This window comes from Ovis canadensis, chromosome 22 (genome assembly GCF_042477335.2).
Source record: "Ovis canadensis isolate MfBH-ARS-UI-01 breed Bighorn chromosome 22, ARS-UI_OviCan_v2, whole genome shotgun sequence".
NCBI classification, from domain to species: Eukaryota; Metazoa; Chordata; class Mammalia; order Artiodactyla; family Bovidae; genus Ovis; species Ovis canadensis.
Window position 1 is genome coordinate 58,813,093 of NC_091266.1, and position 25,905 is coordinate 58,838,997.

At 49.9% G+C, this 25,905-nt stretch overlaps 1 protein-coding gene and 1 long non-coding RNA gene across 3 annotated transcripts in view; one reads left to right on the forward strand and one right to left on the reverse strand.

Annotated features, from left to right (window-relative positions):
• The window catches only part of CPXM2 (carboxypeptidase X, M14 family member 2), a 136,252-nt gene extending 122,607 nt beyond the window's left edge, over positions 1 to 13,645 (reverse strand). The window contains exons 1-2 of one of the 2 annotated variants that reach the window (XM_069566792.1): positions 13,138 to 13,645; positions 2,134 to 2,232 (exon numbers count right to left, since the gene is read on the reverse strand). In XM_069566792.1, the coding sequence (XP_069422893.1) occupies positions 2,134 to 2,232; positions 13,138 to 13,447 (409 nt within the window). In that variant the 5' untranslated portion in view covers positions 13,448 to 13,645. The remainder of the gene's footprint in view (positions 1 to 2,133; positions 2,233 to 13,137) is intronic. The other variant, XM_069566791.1, reaches the window with a different exon arrangement.
• The window catches only part of LOC138427461 (uncharacterized), a 68,965-nt gene continuing 55,607 nt past the window's right edge, over positions 12,548 to 25,905 (forward strand). Inside the window, exons 1-2 of the long non-coding RNA XR_011252015.1 lie at positions 12,548 to 12,686; positions 18,768 to 18,824. This is a non-coding gene — a long non-coding RNA (uncharacterized lncRNA). The remainder of the gene's footprint in view (positions 12,687 to 18,767; positions 18,825 to 25,905) is intronic.

Consider the following 25,905-nt stretch of genomic DNA (forward strand, 5'->3'; position numbering starts at 1 on the left):
ATAAAGTCCACAGGCCAAAATCCCATCTAGGACACTCAGTGAATCAGAGCCAGAAAGGCTGCCTTTGAGAACGGGTGTCCCAACTGTTCAGACAGGGCTCTGAGGCTAAGGTCAGGGGAACAATCCTCAGTGGTCCAGAGTGGGAGATGGGGAATGGTCATGTGGCAGAACAGGGAACAAGATCAGACTTCTGTGTGTGTGTGTGTGTGTGTGTGTGTGTGCGCGCCTATGTGTACATGTATTTGTGTACAGAAATGGGCCTTGAAAAGTCTTTGTGATAAACAACAAAGCAAGATTTTTTAAAAATTCTGAGTGATCTTTCTAAACATATGGTCTTACTGTATAGCATACGGAACTATGTTCAGCATCATGTAATAAATCATAATGGAAAAGAATATGAAAAAGAATATATATGTATGTGTATGTATGTATAAAATCACTTTGTACATGATAAACCAAAACGGCAAAGCAAATCAGTTACACTGCGGTTCAATAAATTGAAAAAGAAAAATCTTTGTGAAAATGCCTTTTGAAATTATAACAACTTCCAACTCTGGTAATGAAGAAATAAGAAAATTCAAACCAGCCCTTGTGCTAAGCTACTAAAAAATAAATCTGGAAAAATATTTTTTAAAATACTTTTGAAAGCATCAAAGAATGAACAAGGCAAGAAAGAACTCTCTGGTCCCAGATCTGACAGCAAGAGAACCTAGAGAGGGAAGGCCAGACCAGAAGCCCTTCTAGCCCCGTGGCTTGTAACCTGGAGAAACAGCTGGTGTTTTATCAGCCTGTTGGGGCCAAGGGACAAAAAGTCATGCCGAGGCCCACCCAACGTGGGAGTCTCATTACCACCCACTGAGTGGAAACCCCAAAGGACTCCACTCTCAGGGCAAACCCACAGAAACACAGCCCCAGCACTCCTGAGTCCTCCACTCATCCTCCTGACACGCTGGGTCCTCCCAAGGGCGATGAGCCCAGGGCTCGCCCACCCACTCTACAGCAGAATAGAATTCCCATATATTAAGGGTTGCAGAAGTTCAATGCTGCGGAACTTCTGTTTTTATTTCAGGATGTGCTGTTAGTCCTCTCTATGATTTCTTTGATGGCAAATTCTTGGTTAGAAACCCAACCCCAGATCATCACAATGTGCCTAGGGGAACATACAATTCCCTTTGTGACAATCAGCTCTGTTACATGGTTTACGGGCTCACATGGCAGCTGAAATCAGATCCTGCCTCTATTAATGTAAATTTGTGAAATGCTCTATATATGTCAAGCAGCTGTGCTGCTAAGCAGAACGCCTAGAATCAGAAAATCTGGAGTTCAAATCCTTGTTTTACAAACTGAAGGCCGCACAACGGTAGGCAAAGGACCCATATTACTGAGTCTCATTTTCCTCATCTGCAATATGATGATGGTAATAATAACGATAATAATAAGACTATCCACAATACTCAGAGGGCCATCAAGAGATGTGGAGTAAGAGGCCCAGTCCACAGCAATTACTGAGAGCGTAAGTGCTTAATACATGTTCAGTATTACTAATGTCAGCAGAAATGTCTTTGAAATACTGCAATTTAGAGTAACAGATACAACAATGGTCATCGTAATAGTTAATAATCATAATATTAGCCAGCGCTTGTCTGTGAGTCTAGAACTAATGGCTTTGACTATCCTAAGGTAAGTAATTGAAGGACTAATATTTTTACATGACTGTAAAACACCAGGCCTAGCATCACATGCTTTGGGAGTCAAAGACTGGCTCTGGGTTTTGTTGGGCGATAAGAAATGTACACACAAGGCTGTGGACAGCTATGAGGCCCCACAGGAAAGGAAATGAGGTTGTCTTCAAGGGGGAGGGGGTGACGGAAGGCCAGGGAAGGCAACTGGGAGCTCCAGGAGCTTCAGTCAAGCTGAGTTTGAGTTACTCAATGACTGTGTAGTTACTGTACACGCAGAAGAGAAGGGATGTGCATGTCTTCATTCCTCACCCACAGATGGTTCAGAAAGGCAGAAGACCCCAGGCCCATCCCCCCCCCCCCCCCCCAGAACTCGGCTACTGTGTCCGGGCCTGTGTCCTCCCAAGGCCGAAGACTAAGCTGGGGCAGAAGGCACATCAAGTGCCTCACTCACCCTCTCGGACAGCGTCACGGGCCAGGGGGGTGCCCTGATCATCACTGGCAGCCTTCTCAGAGCTCTTGGTTCTCATGCCTTTTCTGCTGTTATTTTTACCTTAAAAAAAAAAAAAAAAAGAGAGAGAGAGAGAGAGCAAGAGAGATGACTTCACTTCCCCATATGTCAGAGTCATCCCAGGATGGTGAGACTCAACCATCTTCTCCTGCAAAGCAACCATCTCCACCGTCTGCCTCCCCAGACCCTAGTGATGGCACCTTGAACTCTGAGAGGCTGGTGGTTACAGGAAAGGAGTGTGTTCTGGTGAACGCCCTGGGATATAAACACGGTAACAAACAAGGCACATCTGCAGGTGGCTGCTCTTCTGAGGCTGCAAAAGGTCCTGCGGGCATACTTTTGACCCTCCCTGGCACTCCAAGAGTAACACTACGTTTAACTGATAAAATGGATAAAACGGAGCTGGAGCTCCAGGCCTCTGAGCCTGGAGCTAGATTTCCTACCATGCTGGGCTCCTCCCACCTAATTCTCTCCAAACACCAGCCTCTTTTCAGCCTTCAGATCATATTTTCTGTCCACCAGAACTCAGTATATGTTGTTTCTCCTCTGCAGCACCCTTCCATTCACTCTCCACCTATTTCACTTCCTCTGATCTTGCAAATCCCAGCTCAACCACGCTCTCCTTGAGATGGCTTTCCTGAACTGCCCACCTAAACCACTGCCTCCTTTGATAAGTTCTGATAGCACCTGTCTCTGGTCAAGCTGCTTCTGTGCGGAGCCTGAGGCAGGGGTTCCGTGCATGTAATGTACTGAGGGAGGGGCCTAAGGAGAAAATGTGGGGGGAAGCAAGATGAGGTAGAGGAAGGAGCTACGCTAGGCTGGGCTCCCAGCGAGAATCTGACTCAGCCTCACACCACAGGGAGCTCTGGAGCTGACACTGCACAGAGTGTTGGCCCCACCATGAGACAAGGGGCCACCTTTCCTAAGCTGGTTGGTCTCTGGCTACAGACTGATCTACTGGGGGTGGGAGATGTCACCTTCCAAGGGTCAGGCTCCAGAGAAGGGAGCAGCTGTGAGTCATCACAGCCAAGCCCCAGTAGCTGTGGGAGGGGCAATGCCTGGGGGGGGGGGGGGGGGAAGAGGACCGGGGGGGGGGGGTGGGGGGGGTGGAATGTCAGCAGCCCTCACTGCAGCTCTGCTCCCCGGTCTGGGATAACATCATCACACACAGGCAACACATGTTGTTCTGTGCAGGGGGGCAGGACCTGCGTCTGATTTTGCTCATGCTCTCCCTCCAGAGTCTGGTTAAGCCTGTGATGAACAAATGATCATGAATGATTATGAGTCAGTGAATGACCAACAAGGCAAAAATAAGGGGAAGGGAAGGTCTATGGAGAAAGACACTTAGTTTGGACTTTAAGAAACAAGCTGAAATACCAAAAACATCAAATGGATTGTGCCAATTAATGAAGTCATTTCAGATTAAATTCTAGACTTACCAAAAAAAAAGAGAGAGAGAGATTTATCAAGAAAACATCATCAAAAAAATCAAGGGTGCATTGTGCCTGGCCAAGGGCAATTCTCTCTCCATCATATTTTTGGGTGATACCTGCTGGGCATATCTTTCATTTGTAATACAAGCTAAAAAAAAAAAAAAATCACAAAATCAAGAGTCCTCCTCGGGTCAGGGAAATCAAAACGCCCAAACATTCAGAAAGGCCAGAGGAGGAAGGCTGCCAACCCGAGTGCAGCTGATGACGTCAGCCTGATGTCACTTGGCGTCTGTCCCACTCTTGTCGGAGGGATGTCACGGCCAGTGATCTCCAAAGATGATTTCTTCAGAAAAAGCCTGATGGTGAGTCAGTAAAAATCTTGATTGGAAAATTGGGCACCGTAACTTTTAAGAAGGAAGAGCCTGATTTGGCAGAAAGATAAGATGGTGGTGGCAGGGGTGGCAGGGGAGTTTGACACAATGTGAGAGGAAAAAGCCAAAGTTCTGGGGAACAACATTCCATCCAACACTTCCCAGAAGCTGGACATTCATTGCAGGCCCTCCCTCTGCCAAGTCATCCTCTCTGGGGCCACAGCAGGCAACATGGGAGACGGAGTCAGAGAACTCGGTCCTGCAGACACACTCAGCCTCACTCCCCTGGGCTGGACCCTCGCCCTGCGCTCAGCTCTGGGAAGCCAAGAACGGCCCAGATGTGGGGCAGATGTCCTGTTACCCCTGAGATTAACATACGGGAAACAGAGTCCCCACAGGGGGTGGCAAAGAGGCAGAAACAGGCAGGGCCCCTCGCACCTAGGAAGATCTACTTCTGGGATAGTTACCTACAGATGTGATTCCAGCCCTGGGCAGCCGGGCTCCACCACTGCACCGACCACGTGTGTCCTCAGGGAACCCACCTCTCCCCTCCTGTGCTCTATCCCCTCATCAGTGAAATAAGCACACATGCTGCCTGCCTCGCCGGAAGTCATGGGGCGCACACAGACGCCATATATCCAAGCACCAAGGGCAGTGCCTGACAGATGGTGACCAGTGAATAAAAGAGAACCTCTTCTCATTGTTCATATGAGTCCCGAGTTCCCACGGTCACAGAGCACCATCCCAGTGGCTGGGCAAGTAACAGCCGACACGCGGCCCATGAGTCACAATTTACAAGGCATCCTCTCATAGATTAGGGCTTCCTCTGTGGCTCAGCAGTAAAGAATCCGCCTGCTGATGCAGGAGATGTGGGTTGGATCCCTGGATCAGGAAGATGCCCTGGAGGAGGAAAGAGCAACTCTGGTATTCTTCCCAGGAAAATCCCATGGACAGAGGAGCCTGGTGGGCTACAGTCCATGAGGTCACAAGCAGTTGGACACAACTGAGCAACTGGACACTCATATAGGTTCTCATAGATTGAAACGTTCCATCTTGGCATATACCCATCGAGGGCAGGAAGCTTGCTGTGAACACTACCCTACAGATGGGAACACAGAGGCTCAAAGGAGAAGAGACTCTCCCAAGGTCACTGAGAGAGCCAGGAGGCGGCAGAGTGGGAGCCCTATGCCAGGCCTAGGCCCTTCCCAACCTCCTCTTCTCTTGCAGCAAGAAAGGCAGCATATGGTCTGTAGAGATGAAAGGAGAGAAGTGGAAATAGTGCTCAAAGGAGGAGCCAGAGCCAAATCAACATCTCCATCTGGGCTGCGTGACAAAACCGAATTCCTTAAAAGTAGCAAACGGAATTGCCAGTGGGGGCCGCATATTCTATTCTGGTCCATGGTGATAAATATCAAGCTTCTTGGTTGATAGGAAACTATTTTCCCCCCTCTCGATATACAAGGAGCTTACAGTAGCAGCCCCAGAAACTGAAAAAATTCTTTGCTGCATATTTGCATTTTCCCCAGGAAATTCCAGCGCGGGAGCATCCATCAGCACTTTCTCTCTCTCCTGAAGGATGCAGCCCCAAGCCCTGAGCCCCTCACCAGCTCTCGGGAAGGACCGTGCCTGGGGAGGAAGGTCCTGGCCCCAAGCCACTGAGGGTTCTCGAAGCTCCCCAGAGAGGCCGCCTCACTGCACTGTGACAGACGATAATTTCACTTTCTCGAATACCACAGAACCAAGGAGGATCTTGCAGGAGGACATGAGAAACCCAAACTCAGCAGTTAGAAACTGGAGCTCCCTGTGTGTGTTAGCAGGAAAAGGGTCATGACACGGGGCGGGGACTGCCCTGTGCCCTCTTCCAGATCCCAAACCTGAGAGAGCCAAGGTCCTGGTGGGAACAGGTTTCCCAGGGATCAGGTAAAAGCCTGGGGACCAAAAGGTTGAGTGGAGGAAGGATGTGCTTGCTTTGGTTAACTAGCGACCTGAAAGGTCTGAGCTGGAGATGGAGGCATCGGATGTAATTTCTTAAGTTTTTTTTTTTTAACCAGGACTGGACCAAAGTCTATCGATCAATCAACCAACCAGCCAATCAACCCCTCATAAGCGCTTCTTCCCACCCATCCCCCCGTCCCCCACTCAGCCTTGTCTTCCCTGGGAAACCTTCCAGTCAGCCCCTGGCCCCCTGTGGGCCGGCCTTTTGTTCAGAAGACTTGGTCTCCACCATGTCCCTGGGGCAGAAGGGACAGCCCTTCCCAGCCTCTGGGCAGCAGCAGCTACCTTGCTGACTTAGAACCAAGTAAGAAGCCCTCAGCCTTTTAAAGAGACACCCCCAGAACCGCAGCAAGGCGGGGTGTGCCAGGCCCTGTCAGGGGCACTGCAGGTATCTGCAGTCCCAGTTTGGGTTCTGCCTGGAATCAGCCTGGGACAAGGCTTCGTGCTGCAGGAGTGATGGGGGGAGGCAATTATTTCACGAAGCACAAATGAAGAAGGGAAGACAGTGAGACGCAGAGAAGGAGACGCCAACAAGCTGAGCTGCAGTGCTGGCAGGAAGCCATCGGGACTCAACGTGGACTCAATCAGGACGCAGACCCTGGGTTGAAGCTGCCTCTCACCCATCCCTCAAGAGATTGGGAGGCTGTGCCTTGACCTTCTAACCTCACACCACCTCGGAAGCTTCTTGTTATTACTCCCCTGTCGCAGCGATGAATTCAAGACGTGAAGATGTCACCTGTGCCCACGGTGGCACAGCCAGATTCTGAATCTCTCTGAATCCTGAACAAACTCTGCGAAACCCTTACACGTGCCTCTCATGAACCAAGTATTCCATAAAAGTCTGACGTAGAGCCTTGAATTAACACCTGAAGGTGTCCTGTGTGACTCTGACATTCCTACGATGCCCAGATCAGTAGCCAATGGGATGCCAGTCAGTTACGGACATGAGCCCTTCCCATGGCCATTCCAAGCCACCCCGATTTTATGGGTTTCATGATCCCAGGGAAGCCAGAGGAACCTCAGAAGGCCAGAGAGGGCAGAGCTACTGCTGGAGACGCCAAGCCTGAGAACTCAGGCTCCCTGACCACCTCGGACACATCCAGAGAAGACCCCCAACTCAGAATTCCAGGTTCCCGGGGACTTCCCTGGCAGTCCAGTGGTTAAGGCTCTGTGCTTCCACTGCAGCAGGCAAGAGTTCGATTCCTGATTGAGGAACTTAAGATCCTGCATGCCATGAAGCAGGGCCAAAAAAGAAAAAGAAAGAAAAAATCCGGATTCCAGGGCCCAGGCTGCTGTTGCCGTGAGACCTAAGGCACTGTCCTCCGTGAGACCCAGAGGCAGGGATGCTCAGGGCACACAGGAAACACAACGGCTATCTTCAGAAGCCAGGCCTCCAACCCAGCTTCTCCAAACACACAGGTGTCTGTCCCTTCATCACCCACACACAGGCCTGGGTTTCTACAACCACAGGCATGGTGGGGAGATCGGCCAGCATGAAGAGTTGACTTTGGAAAGCATGTTGGAAACAGAGGTGGTGTCTTAGGAAAGCTGCTTGCTGATGTACATGAGAAGACCTTTTTCTATAAAAAGTCCTTTCCCTTGGAATTCTCTAGGAAGTTGATCTGGACCAAAAAAAAAAAAAAAAAAAATTGGATTTAACTCTTCCAGAGAGCATATAATACCATGACGCAAAGATTCCTTGTTATTTATTTAGGTGTGCCGATAGCCTTGTGATTGCTTTTAAGGTATGCAGGGAAACATTTACAAACACATGCTCCTAATCCTCACACTCCAGCTTGGCCCAAGAGAAGACATTTCCAACCGAAGGGCGAAGCGTGCAAGAAGCCTCGAAGGGTGCTGAAGCAAAAGCTTAAAAGCGAAGCTCTTTCCAGCAACTAGCTGGCAGTGCATAACAGAAAGGACTTTGTTTACAACCAAATATGCTCATATAACAACTCTCTGATTATCACCAGCCCCTCCCCTTCCCAGGCCGAGTAGAACACAGGACAACGTACAAACTCGCCAATTCTGGGCACAGACACACAAACAAACGTGGCTCACTGCCCACTCTGCGAATTCCATGGGCTCAAGACAGAGGGTCAGAGCCATGGGTGTGATGCAGGCGAGCAGGTATTCCAACAGACGTGCACGCTCCCCAGCCCTTGAAGGAAGCAACCAACACGTAGGAACCCAAAAGTTCAAGGCTACTTCCAGCCCAATGGAAGAGGGAGAATAAAACATCTTCAAACCACCTACTGAGTCTTGTTTATGAACTTGTCTGTTTTTCACTACCTCTTGGGGCGGGGAGCAAGGCGAGTCAGTTATGTAACTATGGTTTACTTCTCTGATGCCTTTTTTTTCCCTCTAAGAGGAGTATGGTTCCAAACCAAAGCCATCAATTTGGAGATGACATGGAAAGTACACCCCACATCCACTCACATGTCCAGACTGCGGTCCCTCATATCACTCTTCACCCTGGGATGATGAAAACGGAACCCAGAGACTCATTCTTTGGACCTCCAACTGCAGGGGTCTAGAAAATATTGAATTTGGCGAGAGACAGTTGAATAAATGGAATTAGAGAAAAGCAGCTTGCCAGGTCCTTGTGAGGAAGAACATTCTAGCAATCAGTAGTATTTATCCAATGAACAGGCAGCCTTTAAAGGTGGTGAGCACCCATCAGTGGAAACATAGGCACCTAGACCAATGTAGAAGCCCAAGATGGAGCTGCTTTTGCCCACGGTGCCATATTACCAAATTTAAACTTACATAAACTTCTTGGCACTAACAATCCCTTCCTGACCAGAAGTATTCAGTTAATTCCCAAATGCCAGGTCAACTCTGGGTCTTCTCACCCCAAACAAAGTCGACTGTGTCACCTCAGCCAACCAGATATTTTCTATTTTCTTCTCCTTGCTCTTTGTTCTATAAAAACTTCCTGCCTTCTGCCCCATTTTGCCATTCCCCACAAGGAGACTGCCTGCCCACTTCCTGAACTGCTAAAGTCAGTATCATCCAAATAGTCTTCTTCAACCATTTTTCAACACCAAGTAGCCTGCTGGCAGAATCTTGCAATAAGAATTTGCATATAATGAACATTTAGGTTCCTTGAAGATCTAAAATTCTGGGATTTGTTGATGTTCACAATGAGGGCCTCAGAAACTGTACGAGATTGAGTCCTACTCAATCACAGACAAGGATTCCGCAGTCCTGTATCCTGATGGGGATGGTGGTTCCGTGAATCTATAGACGTGAAACAGTGCAGAACTACACACACACACCCCTGCACACACACAAAAGTGCACATGAAAACAGGAATGTCAGCTGATGTTAGTGGTAAAGAACGCGCCTGCCAAAGCAAGTTAGACCTAAGAGACATACATTCAATCCCTGCGTGGGAAAGGTCCCCTGGAGAAGGAAATGGCAACCCACTCATTGCCTGGAAACCAAGGCTTGGACTGAGGAGCCTGGCGGGCTGCGGTCCTTAGGGTCACACAGAGTGGGACACGACTGAATCGACTTAGCGCATCATCTGAAAGTTAAAAGTATTGTACCAATGTCATTTTCCTGTTTCGATACTGTATATAGCAGTGATTCTTAGCCCATTGGTGACATGTGACAATGTCTAGAGATATTTTTAGTCGTCACAACTCGGAGGGTGCGATTAGCACCTTGTGGGTCAAGGCCAGGCATGTTGCTAAACATTCTACCATGCACAAGACAGCCTTCCCCATAAATAAACACACACACACACACACACACACACACACACGTCAACCCCAAAATGTCAATACTCCCAAGGTAGAGAAATCTTGTACTGTAGTTCTTGTACTGTAGATGCTATCATTGGGGGAAGTTGGGAGAAGGGTACACAGGAGCTCTATGCACTATTTTTACAATTTCCTTCCTGTCTATACTTATTTCCCAATAAAAACCTTAAAAAATTTTAAGCTTCCACTCTATTCAGTATATAAGGGCTCTACTCCAGAATCCATCAGTCACTCATGGAAAAATGCAATACTCTCAATTAACCAAAGGATTCAGCTATCCAAGCCACTTCCAGGAGAATGTTGGCCCGTGAAAGCCACTGCACATTGGTGGCATGAAAAAACAGCCAAGAGTCAAAGCCAAACTCACACCAAGATCCCCAATGCCCTTGGCCCCTTAAGTAAACCTTCCTATGGGATTCAGACAAGACTCCCCCTAGACCCAGAGACATAGAGCATTTACCTCCCATCTTCTCTTGAGCCCAGCCTTTATGTATGATACAAGCTATGTGGAAAATATTTTATCATCTGGGAAGACAAAGCACATGAGAAAACTCTCAGTGAGCAGTTATACATGCTCTTACATTCTTCTTCTCTAAATCTAACCCCTCACTCCCACCTCAGTGCCTAGACAGTGCACCACCCACCCAGCCCAAAAGCTCACAAGAAACATTCCCACTGTGGCCCCTGAGAATATTATAAATGCTGTCCTAAGGTGTCATTGCATCTGCTTATGAAATGGTCCCACACAGAGATGAATGCGTCTATCACACCATGTGCGTTGTTGTTTAGTTGCTCAGTCGTGTCCAACTCTGTGACGCCATGGACTGTAGCCCACCAGACTCCTCCGTCCATGCGATTTTCCAGGCAAGGATACTGGAGTGGGTTGCCATTTCCTTCTTCAGGGGATCTTTCCAGCCCAGGGATCAGAGCCATGCCTCCTGCACTGGCAGGTGGATTTTCTACCACTGAGCCACCAGGAAAGGAGCAGTACCTGTATCAAGCCACCCCTTAAGGGAGGCAAAATCATTTTCTGTTACTGTAATTTCATCGCACAAAACTATCACTAACTGCCCTCAGCAAAGTGATTCTTAACCAGACTCTCTGACCTCTCTGACTTCAGGTTCAGGATAGAGGATTCCACTGGTCATGGGCCAAAAAGAAGAGGATGGGGAGAATCGGAGCTAAAAGTATTGGATCAAGGTAACATTTTGCTTGACAGAGTTGGAGGGGGGAGTCTAAAATGCCCCAAACTGTTTATTAGAAACACACCCTGATTGGTAGCAGGCCTGGGGGTTGAGTCTCTGGAGCTTCCAGAGACCTGTCTTCAGTTTGGGGAATCAACGACGCCGCTCTCAACACACTTGCAACTACCCTCTAAGCACCCGATTCCAGTGTGTTCCAGGAGAGTGGGGCGGGGCCTTTTTGCTCTCCCCTCCCCCAGGACCTCACCCAGCACCTGATGCTGAGCAGGTTCCTGGTAACGACCTGCAGAATAACGAACAGCTCAGAAGGGACCAGCACAAGCATGAGCTGACACATGACAAGCTTTTGCTGAAAAGCTCCTAGAACAAGAGACAGAGGAGAGCAAGGCAGCCGTCATGTGCAGATGAAGATGCTGGGGTCAAGAAGCTGAGTACTGAGCCCCAGAACTGGGATTCAGTGCAGTCCTCGGACTCTCAGTCAAGCCTGGGCCTCCCCCGTGTCCTCCCGGCCACCCCCCAGGACATACCAGAACCTGAGAGACGTGTCTCCCACCCAACTCGACCCACCGCGCCCAGCGCCGCACTAACCACGGGGCAGATGCTAAAAAACAAAAACACATGCCAGCTTGATTCACATGACCAAACAAAGAAGCCCTTAAAAGCACAGGAGAAGGGCCTCCAAAGCTGCCACCCCACCTCGCGAGTGACCCTGAGTAGACTGCTGACACGGTCAGAGCCTCAGTTTTCTCATCTGCAAAGTAACAAGAATATCCACCCCTTGGAGCCCGTGAAAGAAATAAATGAAATGGTTGCCCATGAAACTCCTAGCAGAGTCACAGCGAATGGCCTTGTCCCACTTCCATTCCTATTATTAAACCAGTGTGGTTTTTAGCAATCTTGATAGGCGTAATTCCCCAGAAAATATGGGGAATGCTGGCTCTGTGCAGGGTGAAACAACTCCAAGAAGGGCCTGCAGGTTTACAGTCACCCACAAACTCAAACCCCTGGAGAAGGAAATGGCAACCCACTCCAGTATTCTCGCCTGGAAAATCCCCTGGGCAGAGGAGCCTGGCAGGCTACAGTCCATGGGGTTGCAAAGAGTCAGATGCGACTGAGATTGAGCACACACACAGCACACAAACTCAAATATGGCAGGACCCCCTCCCGCCTCAGGTAAGTGCAAAGCTGCTGCAGTGATGGCCCCCCACGACCTAGGAGTTCTGGACCCTCATCTCTGCTCCTTCCCCATGACCTCCTGCTATCCTCAGTAAACAGTTTAACCAGACAAAGGTGATGACTCTCGTGCCAGGAGCTGTGTAATGGTGCCACCCCCGGCACGAACCTCCTTCCAAGGAAGGCCGTTCCAAGGCCCGGGAACTTGGCCACAGTCCTGCTCTCACTCCTCAATCCTGAAATATTAGGACCGCAGCCCTTTGCAATTTGAGCCCAGGACATTTGTGACAATTAAGAGAAAGTTCTCTATTCACAAAGTGTAAGAAACTGAATGGAAGCTATGTCCCCAAGACTGGGCAGGCAGCACATGGGGGTGCATTTGAGAGGAAGTGGGAGGGGTGGCAGGGGTGGGTGGGGCCCAGGGGGCCTCTGGGCTTCCTGAAGTCCAGCAGCCCCGGCCCCCCTGGGGCTGCAGCCCAAGGCTCCCCAGCAGAAGCGCTGCCATCCTAACGCCCTCCTGGGCAGAGGACTCAAGGCACCCGCAGAAAACAGGTAGGGGGGAGCTTGTGAGGGGACCTTGGCTGGGGAAGGGCCGGCCAGCTGAGTTCTCCCAGAAGGCCGCTGTCAAAACAGACCCCCACTGGTGGCATCACCAAATTGGAAATTCACTCTCATGAAAACGCCCTGAGCGAAGACTGAAGAAGTAGGCGGTAAGCTCCTTTCCCAGTAAATCTCAAACTTGGCGCTGAGGGACCCGCTCCCCAGGCAGCTGAGAAGGGCAGCTGGTCAGGTTCAAGTTCTGGGGCGCTAGCAGGGGCCTCGGGACGCGCGGTCAGTGCCTGACGAGGTGGGGACCGCGATGGGGGCAGTTCGCGGGGCTCTCTCATTCCAGACACACGCAGAGGGAAGCCAGCTGTCGCCCCAGACCCGGCAGGCCACCGCTGGGACAGGCACAGGGCCACGGGCGCCCCCTCGGGCCGCCCAGCGCCGCGAGTTAACTTACCTGGCCGAGGCGTCTGCGGAGCCAACTTCTCCCTCTTGGGAGCTTTCTTGGGCTTAGTCGTCGCCTTCTTGGGCGGCCTGGGCTGGGGTGGGCGCGGTCCCCGCTCCCCCGCCCCGGGCCCCGCGGGCAGCGGCGGCGAGAAGGGCTCGGGCTCGGGCTCCAGGCACGCGTAGGAAGGCTCCAGGCTCCAAGTCTCCTGCACGTCGTCGGCGGGGTCCTCGACGCCTGCGCCCCGGGCCCCGACCCCGGCCGGGGCCGCCGCCAGGAGCGCGAGGGCCAGCACCAGCGCGGCAGCCCCCCGGCGGGCCATGCCCGCTCCGCCCCGCGCCCCGGGCAGGGTCACGGGCGCCGGGAGCGCCGGGCGGGCGGCGGGCGCGGACGGCGGCGCGGGGCAGGGGCGCCGGGCGCTCAGCAGCACGGGGTGAGGAGGCGGCCGGCCGGCGGCGTGTGTGACCCGCCCGCCGGGTTGGGCTGGGCTGGGCTGGGCTGGGCTGGGCCGGGCCGGGCCGGGCCAGGCGGGCAGGGGCGCGCCGAGGCTCGGGGCGGGCGCAGGGGCGGGGGGGGGGGGGGCGGCCCCGCCCTCCCCTCCTCCCTGCCTTTCCTGCCGACCCGGTGGTGGCTGGCCCTGGGAACCATCCATCCCGTTAACTGTCTCCAAACCGCTCCCCTTCCCCTCACCTCCCTCCGAAGCCGGCCGGTGCTGGGAGCCTGCTTCCCCAGAGACTCCAAGGAGTGTCCATCCGAAAGGGCGCTCCAGCCACCTTACAGGTTGGGGAACCGTGACCCCCGATGGCCCAAGGTCCTAAAGCAAATAGAGCCCGGAGCCTAGCCTCTAGCTCTGCTGACCCCTGCCTCTCCCTGGTTCCACACCAGACACGGGTTCCCCAGTGGCTAGACAAACCTTCCCGCCACCCCCACCGGACCGTGACCTTATTCCAGGTGCTGTGGATGGTCCCCAGGTCCCCAGGGCTCCTTGGAGTCAAGTTCGTGAGGGCGGGGCCTAGCGTCCCTGGAAGTTCTTGTCTGAAAGTGCGAGACTCAGTCCTGTCAGACTTCGTGCGACCCCGTGGACTGCAGCCCACCGGGCTCCTCTGTCCATGGGATTTCCCAGGCACGGGTACTGGAATGGGTAGCCATTCCCTTCTCCAGGGGATCTTCTCGACCCAGGGATCGAACCCAGGTCTCCCGCATTGCTGCCAGATTCTTTACCCTCTGAGCCACCAGGAGCCCTGATCTGGTCTGAGAAGTGGCTGCTGGGTGGGGAGAGAGCTGGAGCCCTCCTAGGACTGCCGTCCCGGGAGCCACAGGGCGCATTTGGGTCATCGGGTGAGCAGATTCCTGCTCCAGGGCCCACCAGGCTGGCAGGGAGCTCACTACCTTTGGAAAAAAGTACCATCCTGCCCCCAATAAAACTCTGTGTTCATCCTTCAGGCCAGGATATTGGGGAAGTATGGTCTGCACTGGCTGCCTATTGCGGTTGTAACAAATTACGACAAGTTTGGTGGTTTAAAACAACTCATACTTATTACGGGACAGGTCTACAGGTTAGAATCTGAGTGGGCGTCCCCAGGCTAAAATCCAGGCACCGGTTCGCAAGCTGCCTTCTCTAGTAGGGCCTCCAGGGAAGTCCTCCAGGCTCACACGGGCCGCTGGCTGAGTTCAGTTCCCGGAGGTGATAGCCCTGAGGTCCTGTTCACTGGCCGGTCTTCATTCCGGGGAGCTGCCTGTGTCCCTTCTCTTGCTGTCTGCGAGGAGCTCTCTGCAGCCTCTCTCTCTGGTGCTCCCACGTGGGACCTGCATCTCAGAGCCGGTGCTGGCATGCTGAGTTGCTCCAGTGGTCCCAGCTCTCTCCCATTCTGCCACATCTTCCCTCCTCCCAGCTGGGGAAAATTCTCTACTCGAAGTGGTTCTGTGATTGGATGGGTCCACCCATAATTCAGAATAATTCCCCTCTCTTAAGGTGGTGACCTCGTCCACATTTTGCCAGGGAACCTACTCAATTCACAGAGCCCCAGGATTCGGGTAGGAGTGTCTTTGGGGGCTTTTTCTGCTGACCCCAGGGACGGCCTGACCCTCAACCCTTGGTTGGGCTATCCCCTGCCAGTCCTTGGGACCCTGCCATTCCAGGGTGCCACTGAGCTGGGTCTGGGCACCCAGGCAAGTCCTCCTACACTGTGGGCAGGCTTGGGCTCTCCTCTGCCTCTGGCCTCCCTCATTTACCAGCTCATTTTCTCTCCTTGTCCCCACTTAGAACAATGACCAGGCCGTCCTTTAAGGCAGGTCTTCTGGGCTCCCAGGCCTAAACCAAAGCAAAATGGCTGGGGGGTGGGAGGTGCAGCTGAAGTGGGCCCTGCCCTATCTCCGAGGGTCAGGAGTCCCTGGACCTGGTTGTCAAACCCCTCAAAACATTCTGGAGCCCAGAGCCAGCAGAAGTCTCCAGAGTGAGAGAGGAAGAAGGCCTCCTTCCCCCCTCCACTCTCCAAGTGGCCTGGGCTGAGCTGGTCCATGACCCATTTCTGGATGCTTGCCCACCCTCCTCTGGGATATATCTCCCAGGCTCACTCAAGGGACTCTTTCATCTACAGCCAGGCACTTCAGACAACAAATAAGTCCACACGGAGCTTCACTGGCAAAAAGTCAGCAAGTGATACACCCAGAAGTTCCAGCTGGCTATACAAAGCACAAGCAAGAGAATCGCCTGGAATCCTCCATCTAGACAGGGTTGCCCCCCTGCACCACCTCCACCAGAGACCCCAGAGCTGGCTAAATATACAAGCCCCACCCCAAGCCCACAGGGTCTCCTGGGGGTGGGATTGGACACCGCCATGTCTAGAAGCTCCTCACCTGATTCTGATACAGTTAAAGCTTGAGACTAACTTTCTCCCTCCCATTCTTCAGGGAAGGAAACAGGCCCAGAATCATCCACAGATGCAAAGTAAACTACTGCCAGTCATATTAAACCCTGCTTTCCTGCATTGATAACCCACAGGTTTTGAAAACATGTTACTTTTCTGGCACCTCTTAGGTAACAAAAATAACATACACCTACTTGTGGCATCTGATAAATAATCAGAGACTGTCCTACTCAAACGTGGTTCTCAACACATCCCTCAAATCAGGAAATGAATCCCACTAATCGCTGTTCTCTGCGTTATTGCTTGCTTGTTTGTTTTCCATGGAGAGGCACATAATTAAAGCAAGTAGAATAAATAGAACAAGAATTGGCACTGACGCCAGTTCTCCCAACACGTAGCAGCCTGCTGTACGGTTCCTGGAGCCGCCGTTGTCTCCCTCTGATTCTCTATCACTAGGGCTGACTCTCCTGGAAATGCGCGGGGCGCAGCCAGAGTTCATCAAGTTTACAATGAGGGGTGGCCAAGCTGACCTCATTCTCCTGTTCACCAAGTCTCATCCTGCTTCTCAACCCCAGCCTGTCTGCCAAGGAGGAGTCCTCATGCTTCAGCTTCCCAGATGAAGCCCCATCTGTGCTCTACCTGCTGAGACAGCCGACGCATCTCCTAGGCCTATTGCTTCTTCTGGCACATTAATCTTCTCTTCCGCTGTTCCCACTGGCAGTACCTGGCCCATTGTTCAGCACCCCATCCCAGATTACCAGAGTACTTGCTTAGCAGGTCCCCCTGCTTCTGGTCTCTGTGACTTGCTGTTCACCCCACATGGGAAGCTACCAACTTTCTCCCTGAAACATCCATTTACAATGTTTCTCTCCTATTGAGGAACCCAAAGAGCTTACCCAGCCCATGGAAACCCAACCCCTCTGCGTACGACTCACATACTCATCTCAAATTAGTTCTCCCAGAACGCCAGCCAGCAGCAATGATAGGAGTGCTCTTCATTGTCCCTTGTACAGAGTCTTTAGCTCAGTTCAGTTCAGTAGCTCAGTGGTGTCTGACTCTTTGTGACCCCGTAAATCGCAGCACGCCTGGCTTCCCTGTCCATCACCAACTCCTGGAGTTTACTTAAACTAACGTCCATCGAGTCGGTGATACCATCCAGCCATCTCATCCTCTGTCATCCCCTTCTCTTCCTGCCCCCAATCCCTCCCAGCATCAGAATCTTTTCCAATGAGTCAACTCTTCGCATGAGGTGGCCAAAGTATTGGAGTTTCAGCTTTAGCATCAGTCCCTCCAATGAACACCCAGGACTGATCTCCTTTAGAATGGACTGGTTGGATCTCCTTGCAGTCCAAGGGACTCTCAAGAGTCTTCTCCAACACTACAGTTCAAAAGCATCAATTCTTCGGTACTCAGCTTTCTTCACAGTCCAACTTTCACATCCATACATGACCACTGGAAATACCATAGCCTTGACTAGACGGACCTTTGTTGGCAAAGTAATGTCTCTGCTTTTGAATATGCCATCTAGGTTGGTCATAACTTTCCTTCCAAGGAGTAAGCGTCTTTTACTTTCATGGCTACAATCACCATCTGCAGTGATTTTGGAGCCCCCCAAAATAAAGTCTGACACTGTTTCCACTGTTTCCCCATCTATTTGACATGAAGTGATGAGACCAGATGCCATGATCTTCGTTTTCTGAATGTTGAGCTTTAGGCCAACTTTTTCACTCTCCACTTTCACTTTCATCAAGAGGCTCTTTAGTTCTTCTTCACTTTCTGCCATAAGGGTGGTATAATCTGCATATCTGAGGTTATTGATATTTCTCCCAGCAATCTTGTTTCCAGATTGTGCTTCTTCCAGCCCAGCGTTTCTCATGATGTACTCTGCATAGAAGTTAAATAAGCAGGGTGACAATATACAGCCTTGATGGACTCCTTTTCCTATTTGGATACAGCCTTGATGGACTCCTTTTCCTATTTGGAACCAGTCTATTGTTCCATATCCAGTTCTATCTGTTGCTTCTTGACCTGCATACAGATTTCTCAAGAGGCAGGTCAGGTGGTCTGGTATTCCCATCTCTTGAAGAATTTTCCACAGTTTATTGTGATCACACAGTCAAAGGCTTTGGCATAGTCAACAAAGCAGAAATAGATGTTTTTCTGGAACTCTCTTGCTTTGTTGATGATCCAACGGATGTTGGCAATTTGATTTCTGGTTCCTCAGCCTTTTCTAAAACCAGCTTGAACACCTGGAAGTTCACGGTTCACGTATTGCTGAAGCCTGGCTTGGAGAATTTTGATCATTACTTTACTAGCATGTGAGATGAGTGCAATTGTGTGGTAATTTGACAGAGTCTTTAAACGCTTTATAAATTGGTAATTATTGAAATCTGCTTATTTTGCATCCTCCACAGACACAATAGAGTACAAGAAAGACAGAAAATTCTCAGTAAGTCTTTGCTGCATGACTTATCTTGGCTGAGGGCCTTTCATGGCATTGGGAAAGAGTGCTTCTTTCTGAGACCTTTCTGTTCTCAACCTAATAAAGCATTTATGTAGCTTAAGTCTAAGACCCTAACAAAGGCCTGTTATCATCTCCCAATAGTGTAAGCAGAGCTCAGTAAAGTGCTAACTTATCTTGGATATTTGCCAAGCTATAAGACCAACCCTTCCAGCTGGGTGTAATAGCTGGAGCAAATTTGGAAACCAAAATGGCAGCTCAGGACTCCTTCTGTTCTCTGAATTCTTCAAATGGTATTTTGTTTGATTTTTTAGGTCAACTCATTGCTTGCTTCAGCTGGGAATCTGTTATGTGTATTTCTGTTAAGCAAGGTAAGCCAATGTTTATACATTCACTCATTCATTCCTGAGACTCGGGATTCTGCTAAGCCAATTTCTGTCCCACAACATAAATCCATACTTGTCAAATAATCCTCAAACACCTTACAGAGCTAATCATTTTTCAAATATTTATGAACCCCGCAGAGAAGATTTATATGTTAAGCTGCTTGACAAGGAACAATAAGAGTGTACGGGTCCAAAGAACATTCTGTTGAAGCAAATGTTGTCAAGACATCAATACTTTTTATAGCATTTTCATAATGAACTTTCACACCTGCTTATTTCCCTAATTATCCCTGAGACGTTTACACTCAGAGAGAATGAAAATGAAATTGTTTTTCTTTTTAAGATCAGTAATTTGAAGAATTATCTGCTATATAAGGAAAAATACACGTTCAGGCACAGTCATTGCTAAAAATATAGTCTCAAGCTAGCTGCTCACAAAGAGAGATACTAAGTTGTTATGGCAACGATGATTATAATTACAAAGCTGGAGGGTTTTTCCTGTTCGTTACTCTGTTGAGATGTGGTGGTTTCGATGGCAGTGTCCTTTGTAATGTCCTCAGTCTCATTACTGCATAATTACCCATTTCATATTTAATTTTCAACATGCTTGTTCTCACTCAGGCTGTAGTTTCAGCATCTTTTGATAAGCCTTATTCTGAGCTCATGGTTCCTCCTCCCCTCGCTGCTCAGTTTCTCTCTTCAGTACCGCCTCTGCTCTGTGATTTCAGCTTTAGTTTGACCTGGGGAAACTTGCCTTGGCTTGAGATATTCCACTTGTAAACATTAAGATGCTATTGTCAAAACTGTTAAGAAATCATGCCAACAGACACCTGGGGAGACGTTGAACTCAGATTAGTCAGAGGCTGCTCAACATCTCTGGAGATTCAGCATTTCTTGGTCACCTGCTACGTACAGGACGATATGTTAGATATGACACCTCTGACCTTTGTGAGGGTTTCTCTCTGTGCATCCCCTCCCATCTCCATCCCTCTTGGTGAGTCTGTGGTCCGGTGATCCCTTGTCTGCATCCTGCTGGAGTGAGCGTCCTTGCCCTCTGATTTCTGATTGGTTATGGTCAGTGAGAGGTGTCAGCAGGAGATAGGAGGATGGGAGAGAGAGAGAGATCTAGGTACTTCTCCCCCCAACCCTTCCACAGCCCTCCCCACTTTGGCCCCAGGGGTGCAATTGGTAGCTGCATCTTTGTGTTGCCTGGAAGCCTCTTCCTCTGCTCCTGTTCTGCAAGCTGATGGGTAGTAATGACTTCCTGCAGATCTAAGCCTGCTCCCACTAGTCTCTGGCCCATCACGTGGTCCACGATGCACTTAGGCACAGGCCCCTGGTGCTGGTCACAAAGGATTCTTGGGGTGGCTTTAGCCACACCTTTAGCCCCACCGTCCAGCGGAATGGCTTAAGATCTAAATTCCTCAAATGCGGAAATTCTGGAGCTGCTCCTATGATCACCTAATGCATGAAACCTTAAAGAGAAAGAGCATTAATCTCTGTGGAGTCCCTAACTGCATGAAAGGGCGCTCACTGGGGACTGTGGTTAAGATTCTGTGCTTCCACTGCAGGGGGCATGGGTTTGATCCCTCATTGGGAAACTAAGATCCCGCATACAACACAGCCAGAGAAAAGGAAAGAGAGAGATGCTCAAAGTTGTTAGCAATCAGAGGAACAGAAATTTAAATGATGAGGCATCAATTGGCAACTATTAGCTGCACAGAAATGAGAAAGCCGGAGAGTGTCAAGTGCTGGTGATGATGCAAGGTTATAAGACCCCCCTCCCCAGCTTTGCAGGTGGACATGGGGGCAGGTGACCTCTATCTGGAAGGCAAACTCATTTTCCCTGATGCATTCCTAATGAACTCATGCCCACCATACCTGTGTTCTTTATGTGTATAAGAGAAGGCATTAAAGATTATGGACCCAATGGAAAAGAAAAATTTATCTGAAAAGTGTTTTTTTTAATCCCTAGAATGCTTGTACCAACAGAGAATATTGTATTAACCAAGATGCAGATTACAGAAACAATGTCTACCTTTTGAACACAGAAGACCAGCTTAACTGGTTTTTTTCTTTTCCACCAAATTGAATAAACCGATCAATTGTATGGCACCATCTTCTAGAGTCAGCCAAAATTAATGATTTTAACCTTTTATTCTTCCATAACTTTCTAGTGACTTTTAGGAAGTAATAGATATAGAAATAGGGCAATATATTAAAAAGTGTTTGTAATATATACCCTTTTGCCATGCAGAGACTGTATTATATAACTAACCCTGAACAATAAAAAAGAAGTAGATCCTGTTCTCAAGCTACAATAACCTGATTGAGATCACAACACTGATCATATAGCCAAACCAGAGCAGAGTAGTTTCTTTTTGAGTCAGTTTAATTACATCTACCCTTAAGGGCACAATCAGGAAACACAGTTTTTAAAAAAATCTTGGCGCATTCCTTCACACCTGGGTTTCACTGATGACTCGATGCAAGCTGTAAATCACATGCGGAAACCGGAAAGGAGAGTGCTTTGGAGGGGCTCAGGCATAAAGGATGGAGCTCCTGTGAGCCACATGCACTTCCTTTCTCTTCCCCTTAGCATGTTCTCTCCTCCATGTGGAAAGGAGGGTAAGTCGTCACATCTGGTTATAAAGTCTGTAGCTAAGAATCCATTTCTACTTCTAAGAAGGTTGCAAATCCAATGCTTTGTGCATCCAGCCAAAATTGGCAGCCGTTGCAACGACCTGGATAAAATTCTTAAATCTCTTTTAAAACCAAGCTTCCAAAGTCCAGTGGATAAAATAGAAAGCCTGTTTGTTTATTGTTACCATTCTGCATCCCAGAGGTAGGGGTGAGGGCTGTTCAGTATTCAAGCGTTTAAATTTCATATGTATAAACAGCTTCCCAACATGATTACCTATCCAGGAGAGGCCCATTCAAGGACCTGCAGCCCAGGGCCCTAATAGGTGACCCATCAGAGGCAGACCAACGTGGGCCTGAGGGCCTGTCTCGCCCTAAGTCTACGCCTCACTAGCTGGAGCAGAGGCTGAATGTGCCATCCTGGCCTCAGTTTATGCATCTGTGAAGTGGGAGAATCTGATCCTGACCTAATAGAGAATCGTGGTGAGACTTTAATAATATGATGCACGTAACTGCTTAGCTTGAAGCTTGGCACGTAGTAAGTGCTAAGGGAAGGTAAGCTGCTGCTCTTATTTGCTGTTTATCTTGTCGTATTGGACACGGCGCATGCTCATCACTGTGTAATGGAGAAAGGAGACCCCATACCGTGCACCCCATCTTTCCTGGTGTGATCCTCCCCCTGACTTTTGCACAGACTTTGCCACCACCTGGATGCTCTCTGGCCCTTCCTTTCCTGGAAAACTGTACTTCAAGATCCCCTTCTGGGGAAGCCCTCCCTGACTGCAGGTCCTCTCCCCTCCCGCCAGGGTCACACAGCACCCTGCACGTGGCTCCCACGACCCTCAGGCAGTTGCGAGTTCCCCACTGCCCAACGAGCTCCTCTAAGGAGAGGGCGCAGAAAGCGCTTGGCTTGTCTCCCACACACAGAAGGTGTCTAGTGCTTGCTGGCTGCGTGTCTATATGAAAAGTTCTCAGTAGCGTAAAAAGCCTGCTTGCTCTCTGGGTCCCCTTCATACCTGTCCCCGTGCCTGGCATACTGGAGGTGCTCAGTAAGCAGTCGTGCAATGAAATTGACTCTCGAAATTCATATCACCTGGACTGCATTTTTCTCCAAGTGACCCGTCCAGCCTTCCAGTGCAGCCTGGTACCTGAAACACCCGCCTATCCTTTATCATCTTGTACCACCCAGCCCTCTGGTCCTCCACTGACATGGGTGAAGCCCTCCTAGGGATGGGTGCCCCATGTGAGGAAGAAAACCCTGATACTTCTGCGAGACCAGAGACCAGGGAACCCTCCTCCCTGTCTCCCAGTGATGGAGCTCAGGAGCTGGGGGAGAGGCTTCACTGTGTACAGAGAGCGCTCCCCAGCTGTCCCGGCCACTTTGAATTTTACGAAGGATCTTGTTCTCGAAGGAGGAAAGGAGGAGAAGCTGGAGCCAAAGCAAAGAAATTTTTAAACCCCCCAGAGATCCAGATTAAACAAGAAACAAGGTTTGCCAGACACAGCTACAGCTTGACAAAAACAGGAGATTTTCGGCCTCTGACATGGGTTAGCCTGGCCGGACCTGTCTGTCTCCCATTGATTCCCACCCAGTTAGAGGAGCTTCATGCGTTTGTCCCATCTCAGCTAAAGCGGCTCTCAGCTCTTTCCTTGTTAAAAAAAAAAAAAAAAAGTTAATGAGGCTTATAAAGTGAAATAAAAATAGCATAGCAATGAAAATCACTATAGAAGCTTTTCTTCTTCAAATGAAACCTTTACAGATATTAGTTGTATAAATGAAATCCCTTTCAGCTTTTAGGTCTTGATTAAATGTCCCTTGCTCAGGGCGCCCGTCCTGGAAAATTCAGTCTCACGGAGGACTTCTCCCCTCATTTCCTTCTTTTCCCTCACGGCACCTGGAACACCTTGTCACTGTTTTCTGATGGCTCCAGTTCTTGAGTCAGTAAGAGAGAGGCTGACTGAGAGGGTGGACCCTGGATCAGTGGACATAGGAGATGTGGGTTCAATCCCTGGATCGGGAAGATCCCCTGGAAGAGGAAATGGCAACCCACCCCAGTACTCTTGCCAAGATAATCCCATGGACAGAGGAGCCTGCTGGGCTACAGTCCATGGGGTTGCAAAGAGACAGACATGTCTGAGAGACAGAACACACACACACACACGCACGCACGCACACGCGCACACACACACATAAGCGCACACACACGCACACACGCATATAACTGAATCTCGTTACAGTACACCTGAATCACTGTGAATCAATTATATACTTCAGTTGCAAATGTATAAAGAAATAAGGGCAGTGGAGGAGGGTTGGAGTGGGAGTCTGAAATTAGCAGATGCGAACTATTCTATATAGAATGGATAAACAATAAGATCCTGCCATATACATAGCACAGGAGACTATACACAATATCCTGTCATAAACCATAATGGAAAAGAATGTTTAAATTATAAACAAATCAGATTAAATAAAAATAGGGCCCACTTCACAAATTTGTGAGGAGTAACTGAGGTAACTGGTGTACAGTGCTGAGTTTAGGGTCTCACCGTGGGAAGGATTAGATTACGTCCTTGTCACCCCCACTGTTAGCCTCTCGGTTTTTATTCACTAAGGGAGAGAGGCTTCCAGGCTTCCCGGTTGCCCCCAGGTCTAATCTGCTTCTCGTCTGCCCTGGCCATCGCATCTGGCTCCTCCCTTCCACCCAGCGACCCCCTCCCCTGTACCTGTGAGCCCCAGTGTGACCATCACAGCCCCTCCTGCCCAGTGAGCTCCCTGATTTCACCACCACCCTGCCTCCCACCCCCAGCCTCTCCCCACTCCATCCTCCTCCCTGAAACTTGAATCTCCCCACCTTCTCAGCCAGTGGACAAGCTCACACCCTTGGGTACTTCCCGGCCATTCACAGGACAGTGCCCAAACCCCAGGGTCTGCGTGCACTGGGCCACCTCCCAACACTCCCCTCTTCTCTCCATCCCACCAGCAATGTCCAGATATAGAAATGAGGTCACATCATCCCCAAGTTTCCCCCCCATTCCTGCTCACCCACGTCCCCAGCCAGGAACCATGTCACCAATTGCAGGAAGCATCTCCCGGCCAACCCCTCCACCTGCTCTCGCTCCAGACTCCCGCATCCCCACATTTCATCCCAGAAGTCTCTTCAGAAATGTGGGAGAAAGGGGGAACATGGACAAGACCATGGACTAATCTCATTTAACTGTACCGAGCCTCAGTTTCCTCATCTGTAAAATGGGACAGTCTTGCCTACCTAGTTCAGAAGAGAGCCGGAATAAAGATGCTTCATACCCTAGAAACCCCACAGAAATGTCAGGCTGGTGCCAAGCCAAGGCTCTCATCCCTCCTGCCTGCCCGCAGTAGCCCTCCACACTCCAGCAGACATAGCAACTAAGGATCCTGAGGGGTCTGTCAGATTGCCCGTCTCCAAACATCCCCAATATAAATCATGTTAGCCTCCCTCAGCTGTCTCTGAGCCTCTGGGCCCATGTGCATGATTTCAAAATTGTCCAAATTAAATCCAGAAACTCCAATACTTCATAAAAGTCACACTGCAAATACCCCTCCGTGGATGCCAAACCCTCAGAAAAATACTATTAAATAAATACTACATTTTGCACCACAGGCACTGAATTTCCCCCAACTTTGTTCCCCCAAGGACTGGGGCTCTTCCAAAGATAAGAAATCTCTGCAGGAAACCTCTCAGATTTCCCTCAAGATTCAATGCATTCCTGAGCACTTTCTAGAAGGAGAGCGCGAAGCAGGGTCCCAAGCCAGCAAGAGCCAGAATGATTAAAGGAACCCCAAGTGGTTCTGGGTGGGCAGAGCTAACGTGGCGGCCTCCCCTGCAATAACCAGCCCTTGTTTTCTACTGGAAGTTTCCGACTGCCCGGCAGCTGCCGGATGGAAGCCTGCTAACCATCTGGGGCTCACCAGTAGGATTTATGAGTTTCTGCCCCGGCAAGTTCAGCACAGTGAACTTCATGCTGAGAGACACCTGTGAGAAGCCCTAGAAATGTGTGTGCATGTGTGTGCCTGTGTGTTCCAAACAGCTGGACTTCGGTGGTGGGGGGGCTCCCCTCTGTGTTGAGTGTTTACAGGAGGCAGCCCAGATGAGGTCGGATACCTGTTCCCGCTGCCAAAATGATTTGCTAATGTAATTAACATTCGGGCTGAAACTGAAGAAGGTGGTTCAAATCACAATAACTATTTTTAGAGGCCTCCTAATGGAAAACTCTTTTTCTTTCAAACCATCAGCTTTTCTATCATTAGCACAGAGGCTATTATTCAAGTCAGATCTTTTCTTTCTCTTCAAATCTCTGTGCTTTATACGATGTTATTATCAAAATGCTTTCACTTGGGATGGACAAGACACTGAGCAAGTCACGTCACCCAGGCTGGTGTGAGCAG